Genomic DNA, 21,715 nt, shown 5'->3' with positions numbered 1-21,715 from the left:
ATTGAATTAGATTTTGGGATAGTTAGTTGGTGTCCTCAGAGAATTAAGCAATAGTTTGTTGTCAGAAGTGTCCTGTGAGTGGAGGAATAGGTTTCCCTTTAGCAACAAATTAGAAATTTTTAATAACTTAGTTGGTAGAAATTAAAAATAGAAATATATATGATGAACATAGTATTTTTCAGCTCTGAAGTGATTGTGAACATGATTCTAAGAATAGGAGATGACAGTGAGGAGGTTCTAAGATCAAAAGGGAAGTTAATGAAATACTTCTATTTAAAATATTGGACCCAATGTCAGAAATAGAATAACAGTGGTATCAGATTATAAAGTAACTAACATCAAATATGTATAATATACAAGTACTGTTCTAAATATTTGCATTTAGTAAATTGCTTAATCATTACTGCAACTTTATAGGGTAAGTCACTTAAAAGTTAAATAATGTGCTCGAAGTGACTGAGCTAATAATGAATAGAGCTAGGAATTAGGATTTGACCTCAAACACCTTGGCTCAAAAGCTTGTACTCTCCAGTTAGCCGTGAATACTCTAAAGATAAAATTGCTTTTGAATCCTGTACCTTAGTTATACATACACCAACACAGCATTTTAAAGGGCCAGGAATTAACTATTATTATTGTTTCAAATTCTTACATTTTCTTTCTCATTTCTCTTCTCGTTTCCTTCTTCATTCTACCTCTTTGCTTACATTTGTAACATTCAGCATTAGAAAGTTGTATAATTCTTTGTACAGTGTCTTAAGTTCCTTGACAGCAGTATGGTCTATAAATCTTACTAGTAAATATGTAAATCTGTGAATCTGGATGTTAGATTGTTTTAGTTACTGAGTTGAGTACATCAGCATCCTGCACGAATTGCTTATAAGTACGTATCTGCACATTTCTTTAAGACTGTTGATGGGCTGTGAAATGGAAAAGCTTTTGCTGTAGTTATTTAAGAAGTATTGCTTTGTTTCAATGTTTAACATAGAAATACATTTTAGAAGTGAAAAATAAAATGCATGGAATAAGTCAGAAGGGTGATATGTGTTCTTACGTACCATGCGGTTGGTATGGAAGAAATGGATAGCTATCCTTGCGGAACACAGACTCCAGTTGTCGAGATAAGAATGCCCACAAAAGGGTTTGGCACTTAAGAGCATCATTTGAATGAAGGGCATAAATAGGTAACTACTAATGGAAGAGCTCCAAGTTGCTTAGAACTTATTGGAAGAGTTGAGTCTTTGACAAGCTGGCCTTGACGATTCTACTACTTTTTGGGTGATGAGCATAGGGAAGGCTTGTAGACAGGAGTTAGAGTCATATATTAACTAAGTTACGTTGGTTGAAGCATAGGAGGAGATTGCGAGTTAGCTTAATGAAGAGAGGAGTGTAGTAAGACGTATCACTGAAGTATTTTGAAAAGGAAGCCACAGTTTTGTTGTTTTCTGTTTTGTTTTGTAACATAGAGTGATTCTGTCATCTAATAAGAAACCACACTAACAATATGATAGGCATCATCCACTGTTGGAAAAGCTGTTCATGTATGTGTGTGTAGGGGGTTAAATTTGCTCTCATTTTCCCCAATGAAACTGACATTGGGAAGAAGTTACATAGTTAAAAAAAAAACAAAAAATGGCTTCACAGAAGGTACCTTAGAAATGAGTCACTGGAATCACTTAAATATTAAGTCTCTTTTTGGCAGGGATATTAGAAGATAAATTTCTCTTGACAGTTGGTGCTTCATGCTAACATTACTTCCTACTTGAGCTTCTGAGAGTTCTTATGAAATGATTAGGAGAGAATCAGGTATTAAGCCTCTTAGCTAGAAGGCTATGCCAAAATCCAGATGTGTAGTGTAGTGAGAATCAAGCTGAGGGGGAAAATGCAGGGACTACTGCTTGGGAAATAAGACAGGAATTGGGAATGGATTTAGGAGATCAGTGTTGATGGAATAATGTCTCTTTGGGGCATGGATTTAGCTTATTAGGAGATGGCAGTGCCTTAATGGTAAGGAGGGACCGTCTGGTAAAAGATGCATATAGGCTGAGAGTTAGTGGACTCCCAATTTTGGGTGTAGCTTGTCCACCATTTTGAAGTGATAGGCAAGCCACTAACTTAGTTGCGATTATATACAGTTTGAGCATTGGACTAGATAATCTTCATGGGGCCTTTTTAAAAAATTTACTTAAATCAAGACTAAGTTAGGGCATGGGCATTAGGGTTCATTTTATGTCATATTAACAAATAAGTGTGTTTTGTTGTCCATGAGGACATTTTCTTGAGAACTGGATTAGTTTACTAATGTAAAGATTTTAGTTGGTCAGAGCAGGAATTTTAAATTTTAAAGTTATCTTTGTTCAAGAGATGAATTCATAGAGAAAGAGAAAGAAGAAAATGGGATCAGCCAGATAGTATTCCCAGGAGGGAGATGTGACAATAGAGGTAGTTTTTTTATGGAGAACAAATATACAACTTTTTTAAAAGAGCATCTATTATGTATGCAACCATGAGTGATATACTCCAAGGTCATTTACTTACCTGGACAATCTTATAAAAACTTTAGATAGTTACGCTGCTTATCTAACGAAGTGAGGTTCCAGAAAGACACTACAAATCATAGAGTATTCATTGCTGCTTCTGTGTTTTTCTGTATGCTTGTTTCTGTGGAGTTTTTATTTGTCTTTTAAAATCGTTACTTCTCTGTGTAAAAGATGTACATATTTAATTTAGCTTGAGCCCTCATGTGTGAGTATTTAGGAAACCCAGCGATCCTGGGGAGGTTTGAGAATGAGGTTCGTGGTAGGGATTCTACCCTTGCTTGACTTGGAACTCTATTTATTGGCTGCAATATTTTGGCACATGCTGATGTTGTAAAATGATGTTGTTTTTAAGGCATCTCATGAGAATATGTATGCCTCTTTATTTCCATGTCTTGATGCCTACACTATTTTATTATTTTGTTAAATTTTTTATAAATGTTTCTTTACTTTTGAGAGAGAGCAGAGGGAGGGTCAGAGAGAGAGAGGGAGACACAGAATCAGAAGCAGGACCCCAGACTCCACACTCTAAGTACAGTCCTGACACGGAGCTTGAACTCACAAACTGCAAGATCATGACCTGAGCCAAAGTCGGATGCTTACCTGACTTAGCCACCCAGGTGCCCTTGAGGCCTGCACTATTTTAAAATAAAAAACACAAATGAACAAAAGCCAAAGAAAACTTAAAAAATTCATAGTGCTCTGTAAGTGGTTTAATTTGAAAAATTAGGGGTGCCTGGGTTGCTCAGTCGGTTAAGTATCTAACTTTGGCTCAGGTCACCATCTCACAGCTTATGGGTTCGAGCCCTGCATCGGGCTATGTGCTGACCTCTCAGAGCCTGGAGCCTCCTTCAGATTCTGTGTCTCCCTCTGTGTCTGCCCTTCTGCTCACACTCTGTATCTCAAAAATAAATAAAACCTTAAAAACCTGAAAAATGTAAAGTTACAAGGAACATGCTTTTTATTTTCTTTTTTTTTCTTTCTGTTCTACAGTATTTTTCTAGCAATATATGTACAACTATGTTTAGTGGTTATACGTGGAGTCTGTCATCAGTTCTGTGACTGTCATCAGGACGAAGTGGGAAAGGCTCCCTAGTCACTCTTGACTTTCCGTTTTCCAGGTAATAGCTGTTGTTTCTAATTTTAAAATCTTTTCTGATTTTAGGCTTTGACAAAATTCTTGAAATGTGTCAATTGGGATCTACCGCAGGAGGCCAAACAGGCGTTGGAACTTCTAGGAAAATGGAAGCCAATGGACGTAGAGGACTCCTTGGAGCTGTTATCCTCCCATTACACCAATCCGACTGTGAGGCGGTATGCCGTCGCCCGGTTGCGACAGGCAGATGACGAGGTACATTGTTACCCTTTACTCTTCTTTAAACTAGAGCCCGATTATAGTTTACTCCTCCCGCCCCGTCCTGTGTGTGTGTGTGTGTGTGTGTGTGTGTGTGTGTGTGTGAGAGAGAGAGAGAGAGAGAGAGACAGACAGACAGACAGACAGACAGACAGAAGGAGAGAGATTTTTAGAAGAGAAGAGGATATACTAGGTGTGTTTTCAGAAGTAAAATTAAAATATTCCTCCAAGGGCTCTTCTGTGAAATGAAAATTTACTTCCTGATCTGTTACATGATAGGACAATCTCTCCCAGGACATTCACCTGGCAGCAGAGCTTGTATTGCTCTGTCTGGAAAAAGGAATTCTAATGAAAAATGGTTTAATGCAGCACCAGCTAGGGAATAATTCAGATCCCCTCTATCAGTCAGTATACAGCAAGCCACATTTAATTGCAGCCTTGAAAAGCCCTTGGGGCCTTTAAAGGATAGAGATGCATGGTCATCTTATTCTCCTTCAAACTTCTCCCTTAAACTTTCAGCTGCTGACAATTATGTGTATATGTAGATTTTCTGAAGGTGGTTTTGAATCCTCGGGAAAGCCAAGCCTGCAAACTTTATGCTGGCTATTTATGTACATATAAAACCACTAGGGAAGGAGAAACACTGTGGACACAAAGCATTGATGGATTTTGAATTGGAGTTATTCCTAATAAGATAGAGTAATCCAGCAATTTTTAACTTAATAATTTTTATACAGTGAATGCCTTTTCCCAACATAACCTAATAATTTATGCTAGTTTTCAGGGCTTATGGGATACATGATAACTTTTCTCAAGCCTCAATGTATATAGGAATGTTGATTCCATAGAATAACTAATACTGGAGATTTTTTTTAAAACAAAGGTCATTTTTGAATTCATAGCGGCAAAACAGCACTAACTAAGGTTCATGTATGTCTTTAATTATAGTAAAACGTTAAGAACTAAAGTAAATAGTCTAGTGAATGCTCACCTGTCATTTACCGTCTCCAGCAGTGGCCAGGTGCTCACAGCTGGTCTTGTTTCATCTGTAACACTTATTTTCTCTTCTCCATTTCCTACCCATCACTGGATTATTTGGAGGCAAATCTCACTATTGTATAATTTGACTGAAACAGTGTTTTTTACCCTTTCTGTCAAAAAGCAATACTAAGCATTATTATTCAGCCTATTATCTGCTTCCTCACTGGTTTTAATGTATCACAAGTAAATATAACATTTATTTGAAATGTAGAAATACTGAAAAACTTACTTTGAAATTCATTAGAAATTTAACTTGTTAGTTCTCTATGTTTGACATGAGTCAGCGTTTAGCTAGAGGCCTCTGGGCTATTGTCAAGACAGTAACTTGATGTGGGCTCAGAATTTAAATAGAAAAATTTTAAGTCCTACACTTTGTCTTATTTCAATTCCCTCACAAGCTTCTAGGCTAAGTATTTGATTGTCTCTGGAGACAGTTGTATTCATGCAGATACTGAACTATTTCCAGACCATTTTATAATTTTTGTTATGAGGTAAAGGATAATGATAGAAACATTGTGTAAACTTTAAATTGCAAAGTATAGTAGGTTTTTTTTTTGTTTTTTTTTTTTTTAGATTTTAGAGATCATCTTTGAATACCTTTCTGAATTTGCTAATGCTCTATTTAGGAATTAAAAAAATTTGTTTTTAATATGTAGTTTTGAGAGAGAGACAGACAGACAGAGCATGAGCAGCGGAGGGGCAGAGAGAGAGGGAGACAGAGAATCTGAAACAGACCCCAGGCTCTGAGCTGTCAGCCTGATGTGGGGCTCAAATTCACGAACTATGAGATCAGGACCTGAGCTGAAGTTGGGTGCTTGAATGACTGAGCCACCCAGGTGCCCTTTAGTAATTTTTTTAAAAGCCATATTTCTTATTGTGGTTCAAAAGGAGAGGTTTCCCATTAGAATTTGAGGAGGAAGTGGCATTTGAGAGACACATTGAAGGAAGAGTAAATGTTCGCACCTGGACATGAGTTTGCATTTTAAGTGGAGGTACCAAAATGAGCAAAGGCAAGGAGAATGAAAAGTACAAGAATAGAAATTATTTCGCTTTAACCGGAATGTGGGATGTATGTAGCTAGCTGTTCAGGAAGTAAGATCAGAACCCATGTCTTTCTAACTGTAAATGCCTATGTGATGAATTACTCTTAATTCAATAAGAAATAGGAAGTCAGTGAGTGATTTTTGACATGGAATTTTGCCTGTGTACTCTGAAGCATTAGAATTAACTTGTTACTGAGAGAAATGGTGATCAGTATCTAGATAATATTCCATAACTCTTGGGAAATTTTTATTGAATTGCCTCAGATGGAAACCTGATTTTTTTTCTTTTGTTTTACTCTGATGCTTAAGCCCTTCATGCTCAGAGCAATTTTATGTTTTTCAAGATGTGACTATATAATGAGCAAACAGACTTTGTAGGAAGGAAAGTGTAGTTTGAATATAGAATACCAGACCAACAAATCAGATAGTGATGAGTGACAAAAAGAGGAAGGTTTTCTTCTGAATTCCTCCTTTGTGGGGAATTTAATAACGATATAGCCTTTTTGATTTCATGTGGAAAGTCTTCTATAATTGGGAAAACATAACAGATGATATACTCAGCAGCATTTTCGAAGCATGCCTTGGTAATGAAGGCTGGTAGTGAAACTCAATTACTTAATTCTCCTGAGAAGGGTATTTGTCATTAAATATATTAACCAATTTTTTGTTATGAAATTCACTTTTTTTTCCTTAGAAAAAGCATATCTATTGCTATTAGATGTCATAAGTCTCAAAAGGTAAGTAGGAGATCAGATGTTTATGACTCCAGTTAAAAAATGGTTTTAGGGCATCTGGATGGCTCAGTCAGTTAAGCTCTTGATTTGTCTTAGGTCATGATTTTACGCTTTGTGTAATTGAGCCTTGTGTGGGGCTCTGTGCCGACAGTCTCCTTGGGATTCTTTCTCTCTCCCTCTCTCCCTGCCCCTGTCCTGCTCACACTCTCTGTCTGAAAATAAATAAATAAACATTTAAGAAAATGGTTTTTAAAGAACAAAAAACTGTTGATGTGCTCTGATACAGTCATTTGATTTCTGTGGCCACTGACATTGATATATTTGAATATGAATGAATAAATAAGCCAGTTAAACTGTTATTTAATTTTTTGAGATAAAATCATAGTCATGAAATCCTATGTATTATTCCCCTATCACTATTTAGATAATGATAAAAATACTATGTCAATGTAAGAAAAAAGTAATGAAAAGAAAAAGAAATACAGTAGAGTATTAAGTGAAAGAAATAGGTTTTTGGGAATGGTCTTTATCCTCCTGGAGTTTGCAATAAACTGGAGAAGATCAAGAGTAAATAAGCAAATGACTACAAATTCTATAGCTGTTACAAATAAGGAAGGAAAGTGTGGACCATGACTGAAGTTCTGACAGGGATTTCATTTGGCTTACAGGCGTAAAGAGGAGACAGATTGAGGTGGTAGTCAGATTATGAGTTTTGAGGGGTTAACTAGGTGAGTAGCACCTAGAACTCAAAGATAATGGTGCTTTTAAAAAGTGTTTGAGTTTTGTGGATTTCTTCAGTTTATAATTATTTTTAAAAGTAAGACTTTTGGTGTTTCCTTAATAGTCACTGGGAAAGGCCAAGAACTACATTTATAGAGAGTAAGATAGGGAGCATATCCATTCCTAAACATTAAAGAGCCTTTTTACATTAAAGGAAAACTAGGAAAAGTAAAAACTACTTTGTTGATGCTTTTGAGTCCTAATTATCCCATTGATTGTCAATAGCAGTATGGGAAATTTAACCTTAGGCACTTGTTTTTTCAAACCATTATTGCTAGTTGACAGGAAAGTAAGCTTTTCCTTAACCAAGACTGTTAAAATTAAAATGTCTGATTTATAGGATTTTTCCATTTAAGAAGCAACCCAAATTCTCTAAAACCTGAGCTTTCAAGGAAAAGAAGAAAGAACTCAGGATTCAAAAAACTCCTAACCAGAAAAGATTATGAAACAGAAATTCTTTGAGAACTTGAAAATTTGGAGTTTCTTATGAAATCTTAGACATAAAATGCTGTTATCTGATCTATTGCTGTAAAAAAGATCCTTCCTAAATTTTTTAGTTTAACACAAACCATCTTAATCCTTGTTTTTGTTTTTTGCTTTGCTTTTTGGATACTACTTTAAATGAGGCATTTATTGGCATTTACTCTGTGCCAGGCACTGTTGTATGACTTTCTTTTCTTTTAACTGATTTAATCCTCACAACTCATCTCTAAGGTATATATGATTTTGTCCATTTTATAGTTGAGGACCCCCTGAGGCACCAAGAGGTTAAATAACCTAGTAACTTGCCAAAGGTAGCACAGCTGATAAATGGTAGATGAAACTAAACTATTAGCTTGATATTTAAGAATAAATGATGTCTATAATCAGTTGCATTTGTTTTTCTAATTTTAGCTTATTTTTTGTTTCTTTGTTTTCCAGGATTTGTTGATGTACCTATTACAGCTGGTCCAAGCTCTCAAATATGAAAATTTTGATGACATAAAGAATGGATTAGAGCCTACCAAGAAGGATAGTCAGGGTTCAGTGTCAGAGAGTGTGTCAAATTCTGGAATAAATTCTGCAGAAATAGATAGGTATGGCTATCCAGGGAGGACTTATGTTCAAATCTTATAGTCTCCCCTCTTTTCAAACTTCTTTCCTTTCCCCCTAGATGTACCAAACCCTCATTGGTACGAAGTTTAACGTTTTACCACTGGATGTAGCAGATGCACTCACAGAATACAAATTACTATATTACAGAGGAGTGTTTTGCAAGCTGTGGAGTCAGAATACTTGAGTGAAAATCAATTATCACTCTTGATTCTTGACTCTTGATCTTGATTCTGCCACTTACTAGCTGTGTAAACTTGTGTTAGGTGCATATTCTCTGCATGGCCCCAGTTTCTCATCTTCAGAATGGGGATATAATAGTAACTGATCTTTGAGGGTTGTTGGAAGATTAAATGAGTTAATATACATAAAGCATTTAAGATAGTGCTTAGTAAGGGTTAGAAACTATTCGTGCAAAAATAAAACAGTGTAGGTCATTGTAGTGGACTCATATTTAATTGTAAACTTTATGTTTTACACCTTTTTAGTAGTCATAATAAAAAAGAAATACCATAGTTCTTGAATTAAAACCTGTTAACAATAATAATAATAATTAAGGTCTTCCACCTCTGTAGCAGACACTGTGAGGGAGCCCACATACATTAAGTCATTTTAATAATCCTCTGAAGTAGGTATTCATATTTGTAATTTAGAAATGAAGGACTGAACAAGAAGTTAATTGTTCAGGGTCTTAGATCCTGCAAATGTAGAGTTGATTCCTAAGCTCATGTTCTTTCTACTTTACCATTTTGCTGTTCATAAAGTCTTAAAACAATTGAGATAAATAGGAACTTTTTGGTGAGAAACCTGAGGTTCAGTGATGAAAATTATTCTGTGAAGGTCATGAGATTTGTTAATGACAGATGAGGTCTAATTCAGATTTCCTGAATTAGTTCAAGTATTACAATTGGCCTCAAGTTTGTATTTCTGAATTTTTCACTATGATTATGATACTGCTTTTTTCATCCTGTGTTTCATTTGAAGAAGAACTGAAAAATGGGAAAGTTCATTTTTTTTCTTTTGTAGGCTGCTTTATAGTTTTGGTTTTTAAGAGAACAGACCATTGACTTTGTCTCCCGCTATACATTGGAGGCCTTCAGTCTTAGGCCATGCTTATTTCCCTTCTTCGAACTTCCTTCTGCCACCTAGAATATTTTCTTAGAAGTCTATTAAGATTTTATGACACAGTGTAAACTGTAACTGAATATTTCCCAATTATGGTCTGCTGCCCATTAACTTCTATATTTTTTAAAAAGATGAAAAAAGAGATGGGCTGGTCTTATGGCCAGATCTGTTTGGGTAATGATGGTTTAAATTAAAATGGGCTTTTAAAAAAACTGTAGTCCTTATCAAAAACCTTTGATATGCCAGCTTGCACAATAATCTTCCAAGAAGGCTATTGCCATATTTTTTTTGACTATAGGCTTTTCCCAGGAGGTAATGTGACTTTAGTGTTACGCAGAACATGCTTTAGGAAGCATAGACACAACTGAGGTGAACTGTGCTAAAAGTATGCATATCTTCTCTTACAGAGTACTTTGCCTATCAGTGATGTCTCCCATTACTTTTTCAGCTCCCAAATTATAACCAACCCGCTTCCTCCAGTGTCTTCCCCTCCTCCTGCATCTAAAACAAAAGACAGTTCAGATGGTGAAAATCTAGAGGTGAGTACAAAGCTCTTCAGGTTTCCTACAGGAGAAATCTTATCAGATAAACATTTTACCTTGGTCTTTAAAACATTGATTTCTATTAATAAATGAAATATTATAACCTTATTAAATAACTTATTTTATGATGCATGTTTATGACTTTTCCTCTCAGCAAAAAGTGCCAGATAATCTTCAATTAAAGGCATTTTATTGGTGCTTTGGGTATATAAATGGATGAATAAGCAATGTGAAAATAAACTGGGCTTAAATATTTCATGAAGGAAACTCAGAATATTTATTGTTAACATATTTATGAATATTGCTATAATTGTTGGTATTTGTGATTACATTGTAGAAATGTCTGACTTTGACACTGGGGTTATATACTAAGTAGCTGTTTTTAACTTATACTGAAAACTTAAGTGAAGTTCTTCTAAATAAGTAGACTGAGTTTTGAGATAAAATAGGCCAAATAGGCTCGTACTACTCTGAAAGGTACTTTTGGAATTATATTTGCAGAAGCTGATGTAGTGTGTTGTTGAATTTCTCCCTAAGACCTCTTCTAATTTGAAAAGAACTTTTCACATCTCTGATGTTGAAAAAAAATAATATATGCTTTGATACTAGAAAGTTCAGCTGATTTTTTTTTACACTTGATCTTAGCCAAAAGACTGAGAAGCGATCAGCTGATTTTTTAAAATGTATATGCATATTGCTTTTAGTCGAATTTTAGGAGTTAATGTTGATGAGTGAATTATTCCTGTTTTTATTACTGTTAACTAGAGTTTGATATCTGCCTACCTTTTGATACAATAGAAAATACTGAAAAAAGAATTTTAAATTAGATTCATAAATCCTTAGGGGAGCCCTTTAAGGAACCATTTAGCTCCAGTTTAATTGTCTGCCTTTTCAAAGCTAATATACAGACAGATTGATTCAATAATTCATTCTTTCACACACTTTTTTAAAAAGTTTATTTTAAAAAAAATTAAAATTTTATTTATGTTTATTTATTTTTGAGAGAGAGAGAGAGTGTATGACTGGGGCAGGGTCAGAGAGAGACACACACACAAAATCTCAAAGAGGCTGCAGGCTCTAGGTTGTCAGCACAAAGCCCGACGTGGGGCTCAGACTCATGAGCCATGAGATCATGACTTGAACTGAATTTAGACGCTTAGCTGACCCAGTCACCCAGGTGCTCTTAAGTTTATTTATTTTGAGAGAGAGAGGGGGAGAGAAAGAATCCCAAGCAGAGTCTGCACTGTCAATGCAGAGCCTGATGTGGGGTTCAAATTCATGAGCCCTGAGCTGAAACCAAGAGACAGATGCTTAATTGACAGACCCCTCACATATATTTTTTGAACTCTTACTACATTCCAAAAACTATTCAAGGTGCAGGGGATGGTGCAGGAGAGAAAAAAACCAGTCAAAATCTTGTCTTCATGGAGCTTGTATTCTGGCGTTTGGGCTGATGATAGTGATACTTATATATAGTAGAAAAGATAATGCTAATCTACTTTTTAAGAAAAAATAAATCAGAGAAGGATGATAAGGGGGTGGGATTAGACAGGTGCAATTTTGAAAAGCAGTCAGGGAAAGTGTCCCTGGAAAAGTAACCTCTTTTGTGAGGGTGATAGAGGAGAGGGGACAACCATGTGGGTGGTCTGGGGAGAGGAACATGTGAGACAGAGGGAATAGCCAATTTAGAGGCCAGAGCTTAGGTGTGTGAGAAACAGCAGAGGACGCCTAGCTCCAGAGAGTGAGCAGAAGGGAGCATGGGAGAAGAATGAGTCCAGGAAAAAGCAGATTGGTCATGCAGGGCCTTTTAGGCCATGTTACCAAATTACTTTCACTGGGAAGCTATTGAAATAATACACATAAGATTTGTTGGTGGCTTGAACTAGGGTAGTTTACATTGAAGAGTGTGTGAGGTGATTGGATTTTGAATATCATATTCATAATACAGTTTTATACATGGTCACTCAAACTTTAGTCTGAAACTAAAAACAGTTTTTATAAAGTTTGATTACTTTTCTTCTGAAAGAAGATATATTCCCTAATCGTTGGGCACACACCTTTGTACATGTCTGTTGACCTGTCTGTTATTACTCAGCTGAATAGTTTTTTAAAGGATTTATGTAATTCAAGCTTTCCCAGAAAGCACTGGGACTTATTTGAGTACTTCTTCCCTCCCCTGTCATGTATTGCCCCCAGCAGAGTAATAATGCTGTACAAGCAGTCATCACCTTTAAGGTACTTCTGAATGATTAAGTGTTTAGAGATGTCATGGTATCATCTGACCAAGCTGAAATGCCCTCTCTCATCACTGCAGATATTTACATTCTTGTCTTCTCTCTGACACTTGAGGAATGTTTTGCCTTCTCCCACCTTTCCTTTCCCTGTTCTTAAAGCTTTAGGAAACCACTATGCATGTCTGGCCAAATGTTAGAAATAAAATAGAGACTCAGGGGTGCACGGGTGGATCAGTTGGTTAAGCATCCGACTTTGGCTCAGGTCATGATCTTACGATTCACGCTCTCGAGCCCTGCCCCGGCTCTGCCGACAGCTCAGGGCCTGGAGCCTTCCTTCTCTCTGCTCCTCCCCGCTCATGCCCTGTCTCTCTCTCTCCCTCAAAAATAAATAAACATTAAACATAATTTAAATAAATAAAATAGAAACTCAGTTAATCTCATTGCTCAAAGATGGTCATTTTCCATAAATTTCCTGGATTCTTGAAAAGAAGATATATTCCCCAGTTGTTGAGTACACCACTGTACATTTATCTCTAGAACAAGCTTGGAGCTCTCCTGTGTTTGATATCTTAAGAATTAGGGAAAAATGCTCCCTGTATTGTGGTAGAATTGTCAATTTTTCCTTTCCCCCCTTGTTGATGTTTACTTTAAATATTTTGGAACTATTTTATTAGGTGTATTCAAGTAAATTGAATCTTTTATCACTGTTTTTTAGTAACCTTTATATTTAATCATATTTTTTTTGCCTTAAAGTCTGTTTTGTTGAATAATAATAGAATTTTGTCTTGATCAGTGTTCACTGGTACACTTTTCAGTCTTTTCGTTTCAGTTTTCCTCTGGAAAACATGCAGCTAGAGTTTGTTATTCAGTTCTGGTTAACACTATTGTCTTTTAACTGGACCTTCTATCCCATTTTTATCCCATTTTTATTGTGTTTAGGGCTCTATTTGGATTTATTTCCATGTGGTGGTACCTTTCTCTCCTTAAGTATTTGTTTTCCTCCTCTATTTGGCTGGATCTCCTCCGTATCCTTTGTCTCTACCCCCAGCTTGGGAGTCATATTGTCTCTATCAATTCTTTAACTGGCTGTGCTAGGTATTTTAACATCTATCTTTTAAATTTGTAAGAATTAGTATCCTCCTCCAAAACGGTGTATCTCTTTACTTGTGTGTCATTTTTACCCAAAGAGTGACTTAGTCCTATCTTATTTAACTCCCTAATTAGATATTATTGTTGTATATAGTAGTAATAAATACTTAGAGGTATTTATCTGTCTTCTTATTTACTGTTTCTTTTTATATCTTTGACCTTCAACATTAGATCATTTTTTTCCCTAAAGCACATTTTTTTCTAGTTGTTTTAAAATATTAAAAATTGCTCACCCAAATTGAGTCAAGTGAAATATGTGTTTTCTATTCAAGTGTACGTATAAAACCATATAAGACCATAAAGTCCTTCTCAAAAAGTCAGAGATAAACTTTAGGCTTAGATTCTACTTGCTAAATTCATCATTTCAGTATTATGGCTTTATGATTGAGGCATTTCCTGGACATTTAAAGGTTGCCCATTTAAAATCTAGTACCGAGGTTTTATCTCTAAAATTAGAGATAAAATTCTTGCCACTTCTGACAGCATCTGGCATATCTGCTTTGTGATAACAGCCTTTTATTACTACAGCTTATTTTCTGAAATACCCCTACCACATAGATGCTTCTAATCCATTGATCTCTCTTCCTTTTTTTTGTTCATCAACGCCCTTCAATATTTGCTTTCCTCTGAATATAGCTTTTATCCCGTGGCTCAACATTTTAATCATTTTTTTTTTATTAGTACCTTCAGTTCCCCTAGCGAAATCTCAACTCTTGATAAGCCTCATTAATTACCTAATTGCTTTATGCCTGAATATTGCTGAAGGAAAGCACATAGCCTAGCATGTTGGCATTACTATAAATCCATGATCCAGACATCAGGTGGACACTCAGTGCTGTTTACCATCTTACATTTCTCTCTGCTTTCCCTGCTCTGCAGTGGCTCCTTCCTACTTTTTCTATTCTGTTCTTCATGCCCTGCCTCACGCTTAATGGAAACAAATAGAAGTCCTTAGGTAAGAATGATCTCAATTTCCCATCACCAGGATTTACAGAATTCTTTTCCATCTTTCCCTTCTGTTTTCTTACACAGAAGAGGTATAACTCCCTTCAAAGATACGCTCACTTCTTTCTCTGGTAGAAATATTCAAATACGTCAGTATATTCCATCTGAAAAACTCAAAAATGAAACAAAACAAAAACTCTTCCTTGACACCACATCCTTTGAAACAGTACCTTTATGATCAAGCTTGTAAAAAGAGTTGTTTGTACAAACTGACTCTTCTTCCTTTCTTTTCCTTCTTTAACCCACATCTTTCTGGCCTTTGCTTCTCATCTTTATATCAAAATTTACTTTGCTAAAGTAGGAAATGACTTTAATGTTTGTGGTTATATATACTTCTCAGTTCCTCTTTGCGGTATTCAGCAAAGTAAATGGCTCCCTTCTTGAAGTACTCTTCTCATGGTTTAGATGATACTGTACAGACAGTGTTTTCCTCCTTACCTCTCTGGCTGTGCCTTCTTGGTTCCCTTTCCCAGCACTTTCTCTGCTGCCTGACGTCTTTATGTACTGCAAGGTCCTCTTCTAGTCTCAATTTATACTCCTGCCCCAGGCTGTACTGATAAGCTCAAATTTATACGTCTTGTGCATTTCTCTCATCTGAGTTTTAGATTCATATATCCAGAAACCTACTTGATCTCCATTGTGTATCTGACAGGCATTTCAAAGTTTTAGTATTTCAAAATACAACTCTCTCTCCCCACACTCCAGCCTGTTCCTCAGTTGGAATTTCCATCTGTGACGTAGCAGATCAGCCCATTTGCTAAGTCTTAAATCTATACATTTGGGAGTTACTGTCTATTCTTTTCTTTCCTTCCTTCTTCCTTTCCATCAGCAAGTCTTATTAATTATACCTTACAAATCTTTTAAAAATCTGTTTTTTTTCCTCCATCTTCACTCTCAAGAGTCTCTCTTGTAGACTACTGTAATAGCATCCTAACTGATCTCAGGTCTATACTCCTCAGAGCAGCTGGTGTCATTTTAATAAAACAGAAATCAGATCATCTCATTCTCCTGCTTAAGACCTTTTGTTCGGTATCTATTACTTTGCAGACAAAATCCATACTCAATAGTATGACCTTAAAGGTCTTGCACAATTGGGCTTTGCCTATCTTTTCAGCCTCCTTTACTTTCATGTTCACCATATTTTAGCTCTACCAGGCCTCTTTAAAATTTCTTTAACAGTCAAGTTTAGGGCCTCTGTACGTAGTGTCATTTTGGTCTTGCCTAATACCACATTCACATCGCTGCCTTTTCTGACCTCCTGTTATCTGAATTATTCCTCTGACTTTCTTTGATGTCTTTCTTCTCCACTAAATGTTTAACTCTATTAGGACAAGTAACTCTGAACCGTGATGTATTAGCTTCTCATATATTGCTTGATTTAGAATAAATAATAGATGAAAGGATGGAGGGATAGATGGATGTGTGAAAATCTGATCTGTGACAAGAGCTATGTAGATGAAAACGATAGATAGACATAGACTCTTTTCTTTCCTTCTTGTTATTAGCAGATGGTAATAAATGTACATTTCTTTTAATTCTTTCAGCAAGATCTCTGTACCTTCTTGATATCAAGAGCCTGCAAAAACTCAACACTGGCTAATTATTTATACTGGTATGTGAAATAATTTTCTGTTTATTTTCTTATTACTGGGTAGGACTGTTTTTTTTTCCCCAGACCGTAAACGTAAAGGCATTTTAAAATAAGGTGTCGGAAGTCGTCAAAAGCCTAAGTGTAGTACTTACATCTGCCTGGCTTTATTTCTTTACAACTGGGCTCATGGAAATGCTTGTTGGCACCACTCTCTTCCTTTTACTGATGTTTCAGGATCTAAGGTAAAACTGAGTAATGGGTTTTGCAGTTTGATGTCTGTTTGCCTTTTATGCTATTTAAGTAAAGTATGATACATCACAGTCCTTTAGGAGTGTGTATTTTCACATTATTTACCAAAACATTGGAATCATGCAAACATAGGCAGTTGGAATTTGAAGGCACCTCTCTCATAGATGAAGAACCTGAGGCAGAGGCATGATGTAACTGAACTGGGCAGAACTTCAGTTATAATTACATCATTTATTTAGCACTTTGTCATTTATAGAATACTTTAAGTGACCTTTTCTCACTTGTTCCCATGAAGTAAAATAGGGCAAGTAGAAGTATCTATATTCTCTGAGAAATGTTCTCTGAATTGAAGAAGAGAAACTAAGGCCATAGAAAGGCTGACTGATTTTCTGAGACATAACATGAAGTCTGACTCCCTTTATTTGTCACAGAATATTAGAAGTGTAAAGGACAAGTAAATGAGGTTCCAATGAGTCATATTTTGGTTCAATAAAAGAAAGCACTAGAATTAAACACTAGACAAGAGAGCCTTATCCAGTTTTATAGAGCAAACGAAGGGCCAAGCCAGCTGGACCAGCCTTACCTGAAGCCTTCTGTACATCCAGAAATGTTTAAACTTATTGACATACTGGATAGTATTTAACTATGGAAATTATCGGTGATCTAAAAACTCCTTGACGGTGTTTATTTAAACAGTACAAATGAAGAGATAGTCATTCTGAAAGCTCATTATTTTTGAAGTATAATGAGGCATTTTGCATTCCAGGAGGAAATGAAACAAAATACTGTCTTGTCATAGACTGAGTCTGGAAAACTGTCCTGTAGGTCCAGTCAAGCCTTAGCTTCATTCTCCCACTCTCCAAACATAATGTTATTCTGAACACTGCCCTTGTAGCCAAGAAATAGGCAACTAAACCAGAGGAATCTTTTACAACCACAGATGTCCATAATGGACATAAACAGTAAATAATTTAAAAAATTTTAACCTTAAGGTTCCCTTTACAATGAAGAAAAATTGCTATCAACAGTTGTAACTAAATCTGTTACTTCCCCCCCTGCACTGCTCTGGAACCTGTAATTTTTTTTTCATATTGGTCTAGTAATGGAAAGAAAAATAGCTCCTTATGTTTGTTTTAGCAATTTAATATAATGTTCATAAAACTACATTTCTTCCACAATAAATTTCAGTATGTCCCTGAAAAATACCCATAGAATGTTTTGTCTAGTTGTTAATCACCATTTTTATTTTGAAAAGTTTACTTGGAAATGAACATATTACCAAATAGCTAGTATTTCCTTTTAATATAATCTCTTGCTTTCTAATGTTCTCCATATTCCAATCTAATTTCTTAAATTCTAATGTCCATTCACTGGTGTTTTGGAAAATTTCCTCATAAACATCTAAGTAAATATTTAAAAGGAAATTAAAAAAATGTAGCACTCAGCATATTGCCGAGTTTTTGAGTAAGTACTTATAAGCTTCTTAGGTATTTTAAAATTAAGTTTTATATTTTTTAAGTCATTTACTGATAATTCCTTTATAGGTATTTTTATCTTCTTGCAATATTTATGAAGAGTTTTCTCCTGCTCAGAACTTATAGTCTAGAGTAGTCACTATTGTAAGAGCTATGTGTGCATATACTGACTGTGGTGTTTTAAAATTCTGTATTGGGCTTTACCTGTAGATCAGATTTCATTGTAAAATCTGAAATTAGTTGTGATAGAACCTTTGATCTCTTATTTCAAGTAGGAAGAGTTTTCAAACCATTCTGAAAATAGCTAAACAGTAGGAAACCTATTAGATGAACAATTTCCAACAAGGCAACAGTTTCCATTCAGAAAGAGTGCTTTGTTTCCTCCGTAGACGATAAACAAAGTGCAACTCCAACTCCCAGTCTTATAAGCATTCCATCAAACTTAGATGTGATTTGTGTTTTCCCACTATATCTCTGATTCACTGAAGCAATAGCATGTGCTATGTCTATTCCTTCTCTGAGGAGTAATTGTGTTTCCTGTGTTTACAGTCTGCATATTACATAATCAGAAATACCCAATGGGGAGAAAAAAGCTGTTGATGGGGCTTCTGACGTTGGTAGACACTGCTTTTGTGATTGTTGGGTGAAAATATGGAAAATAATTTCAGTACTTGGTTTAAAATCATTCTCTTCCTTTGAACATGGACAGACTAGTATAAAAATATTAATCATGTGTAACAATTTCAAGGCCTCTTACTCTCCAGGTACTCTTACTATAACAAATGTATTAAAATAAAAATTTTAATTGATTGTGCTATTCCTTCTGAACATTTTGAATTTTTTTTCATTTGTTCCCTTTAAAGTGATTTAAACGGGATTCCTGCTATAGCTGAATCCTTAGGGGCCTATAGTTGTGCAGACAATCCTTTTAAAATGAATAGTGTCAACCTTTTAAGCCACAGAGGGGAGTTATAGTCTCCAATCTGTAAAGTGTTGGGCATCAGGATCTATAAATCGTTCTACTTTTTTATTTTTATAGCTATTCCAGTATGTTGAAATTGAAAGTAAACTTTGGATGCTTTGACATGTTTTTCTATAACTTTTAGGACCTTTCAAGGTAATAAAGGTTATTTACCCACAAAATGAAATTGCCAGGAAGCAGGTAGTCCACTGATGTCATCTTACAATGGGTACCTGGACAGTTTTGTCTGCATTTCTACTTGAAGATGATAGGTGTCAAGGGAATACCTTAGATAGAGTGCTTTGTATAATCCACTTACTGCTGTGACCAGAGGATTCAGAAAGAATTCAAATCTATGTCTTTTAGTCTTGATCTAAATTTGTCCTTCGTATATACTTGTCATAATATAAGTGACACCATCATCTGTATTTTAGATGGACTTTTCTTTCTGTAGGAGAACTTGGGCTTGAAAGATTTTTGACCTTTATCATGAGCAACAATGTAGACCCCTCAGTCAGAGGAAATAGCTGTGACCATTGTGTGTTTAGGGTGGTCAGGGAGACCTTAACAAAGCAGTGGAGCCTATATGTTCTGGTCTCTGCATTGTTCATTTGGAAGTGAATTTCTGTGTAAACACACAGAAAAAGACAATTGATGTACTAAGGTGTTGGAGACAGTCAAGGGCTTCAAAGGATGCAAAGGTCTGGAGAGGTTTTGAATAGGACTGTGTTGACAGTTTTATAGTTTAGAATCACTGACTATTTAACGTTCCTAGATGGTGTCCTGAAATGACCAAACATTCTGGAATACTATGAATAGGAAATAGGAGTTTATCTTAACTGTTCTAGTTTATTCATCTACAACAGAGCTGTCGAGTGAAACTTTCTGCAGTGATGGAAATTTTCTATAATGCTGCAATATTGTCTACTGAGCACCTGAAATGTAGAGTGTGTGATTGAAAAACTGGATTTTTAGTTTCATTTAATTTTAATTAATTTTGTTACTATAAATACTACTTAGCTATATGTATCTTATAGCTCTAGAAGGCTTTCTTGATTCAAGATTCAAGAATGCCTTCCTGAATTTTTGGCTTTGAACTCCTGTTGGGAACATGATATGGTGGCTGTAGGGTCATGGTTCAGTTCTTCATTCCACTTTATAGAAAATTCTAGGTTGTACAACTCTAGGACTTCAGAACAGCTGCTATTATCAGGGCAAACAGTTGCACTGGTTGGCTAGGAGAGGAGGTCTAGAGGCTTTTACTTTTATTCTTAAAAAATTTTCTGTGTGTAAGGCTATTATGGGTATGTCAGGGGCTACTGAAAAATTTTAAGATACGGCATATGGCATCAGTTTCTTTATAACCTGGAGGGAACTAAGAGGTAAGCACGTGAAACAGTGATGAGCAAGGTAACATCAGCACAAGTTGTCTGAGCAGCAAGGCCCATTCTAGGAAATCAGAGAAGGAGAAACTCATCAGGGTCTATGAAGACTTCATAGAAGAGAGAAAATGTCTCCTGTACTTAAAGCATGAGTGGAATATGGAAAGATGGAGATGGGAAGGTCTTTCTGGACATTACTGCAACATGAGCAAAAGCATCAAGTGCGTGCATGCTAGGAGTGGTTAGAGGACTGACCTGACTGCAATGTGTGTGTGCATACATTGAGGGTAGTGGAAGCTTGAACCAGATGCTTGGAGCCACAGAAACTTTTAAAATGTAGTCAAGGGGCCGGGTGACCCATTTGGGTAAGTGTGTAACTTTGGCTCAGGTCATGGTCTTGCGGTTCATCAGTTCAAGTACCGCATCAGATTCTGTGCTGATAGCTCAGAGTTTGGAGCCTGCTTCAGACTCTATGTCTACTTCTCTCTCTGCCCTTTCCCAGCTCGTGCTCTGTCTCTCTATCTTTCTCAAAAATAAATTAATATTAAAATTTAAAATGGTAGTCAAGAGGGAACCATTGATGTTTTTGTTAATACAGGTGGAACATTATGAAGATAGTTTAAAGAAGAAAAATTTAGGGGGCTCTTGGTTGGCTCAGTCAGTTGAGCACCCAACTCCTGATTTTGGCACAGGTCATGATCTCATGGTTGTGAGATCAAGGTCTATGTCCGCTCCACACAGAGGATGGAGCCTGCTTATGATTCTGTCTTTCTCAGGGTGCCTGGGTGGCTCAGTCAGTTGAGTGTCTGACTTCAACTCAGGTCATGATGGTTCATAAGTTCAAGGCCCTCATTGGACTCTGTGCTGACAGCTCAGAGCCTGGAGCTTGCTTCAGGTTCTGTGTCTCCCTTTCTCTCTGCCCTTTCCCTGCTCGTGCAATGTCTCTCTCTCTTTCTCAAAAATAAATATTAAAAGATTGGTCCATTGAAATCAATTTAAAGCCTCACAATCTAGCATGTGTTATTTAAAGAAAAATGAAGTAGAACAGAGTAGCAAGTATTGTTTATAGACTATTTGCGAAACTTTATTTCATTTTTGGGCATCTGTGTACACCTATGTGGCTGTGTGTTCTGAGTTGTGATATAAAATGTGTTTGTTAGGATGGCTTGTTCCCATCAGAAGAGTTAGAAAACATTGGCGTCTAAGACTTAATTCAGAACAGTGGTTACATGACTTGTCAATTGTATAAGCAGTTCAGGTGTAAGAATATATTAAAAATTTCTTTAACCCTCTAAAACCACAATTTAGTGATACACAAACTGAAGATTATATGTGGATTTTTGAGAAATGGGGAGATTGGATGGGAAAAATCAATTAAAAATTATATTTATTTTGCAAAATTATGTTAATGAGAAGTTAGC

General features: G+C 36.0%; 1 protein-coding gene across 4 annotated transcripts in view; it reads left to right on the top strand.

Annotated features, from left to right (window-relative positions):
• PIK3C3 (phosphatidylinositol 3-kinase catalytic subunit type 3) overlaps positions 1–21,715 on the top strand; it is a 146,010-nt gene that overhangs the window by 59,587 nt on the left and 64,708 nt on the right. For all 4 annotated transcript variants that reach the window (XM_029921945.1, XM_029921947.1, XM_029921946.1 and 1 more), the window contains exons 10-13: positions 3,703–3,888; positions 8,411–8,565; positions 10,155–10,245; positions 16,181–16,248. In XM_029921945.1, the coding sequence (XP_029777805.1) occupies positions 3,703–3,888; positions 8,411–8,565; positions 10,155–10,245; positions 16,181–16,248 (500 nt within the window). The remainder of the gene's footprint in view (positions 1–3,702; positions 3,889–8,410; positions 8,566–10,154; positions 10,246–16,180; positions 16,249–21,715) is intronic.

The sequence above is a fragment of the Suricata suricatta genome, chromosome 14, assembly GCF_006229205.1.
Source record: "Suricata suricatta isolate VVHF042 chromosome 14, meerkat_22Aug2017_6uvM2_HiC, whole genome shotgun sequence".
NCBI classification, from domain to species: domain Eukaryota; kingdom Metazoa; phylum Chordata; class Mammalia; order Carnivora; family Herpestidae; genus Suricata; species Suricata suricatta.
The sequence above is the reverse complement of the archived record's forward strand: the minus strand, read 5'-3'. Positions and strand labels throughout refer to the sequence as shown.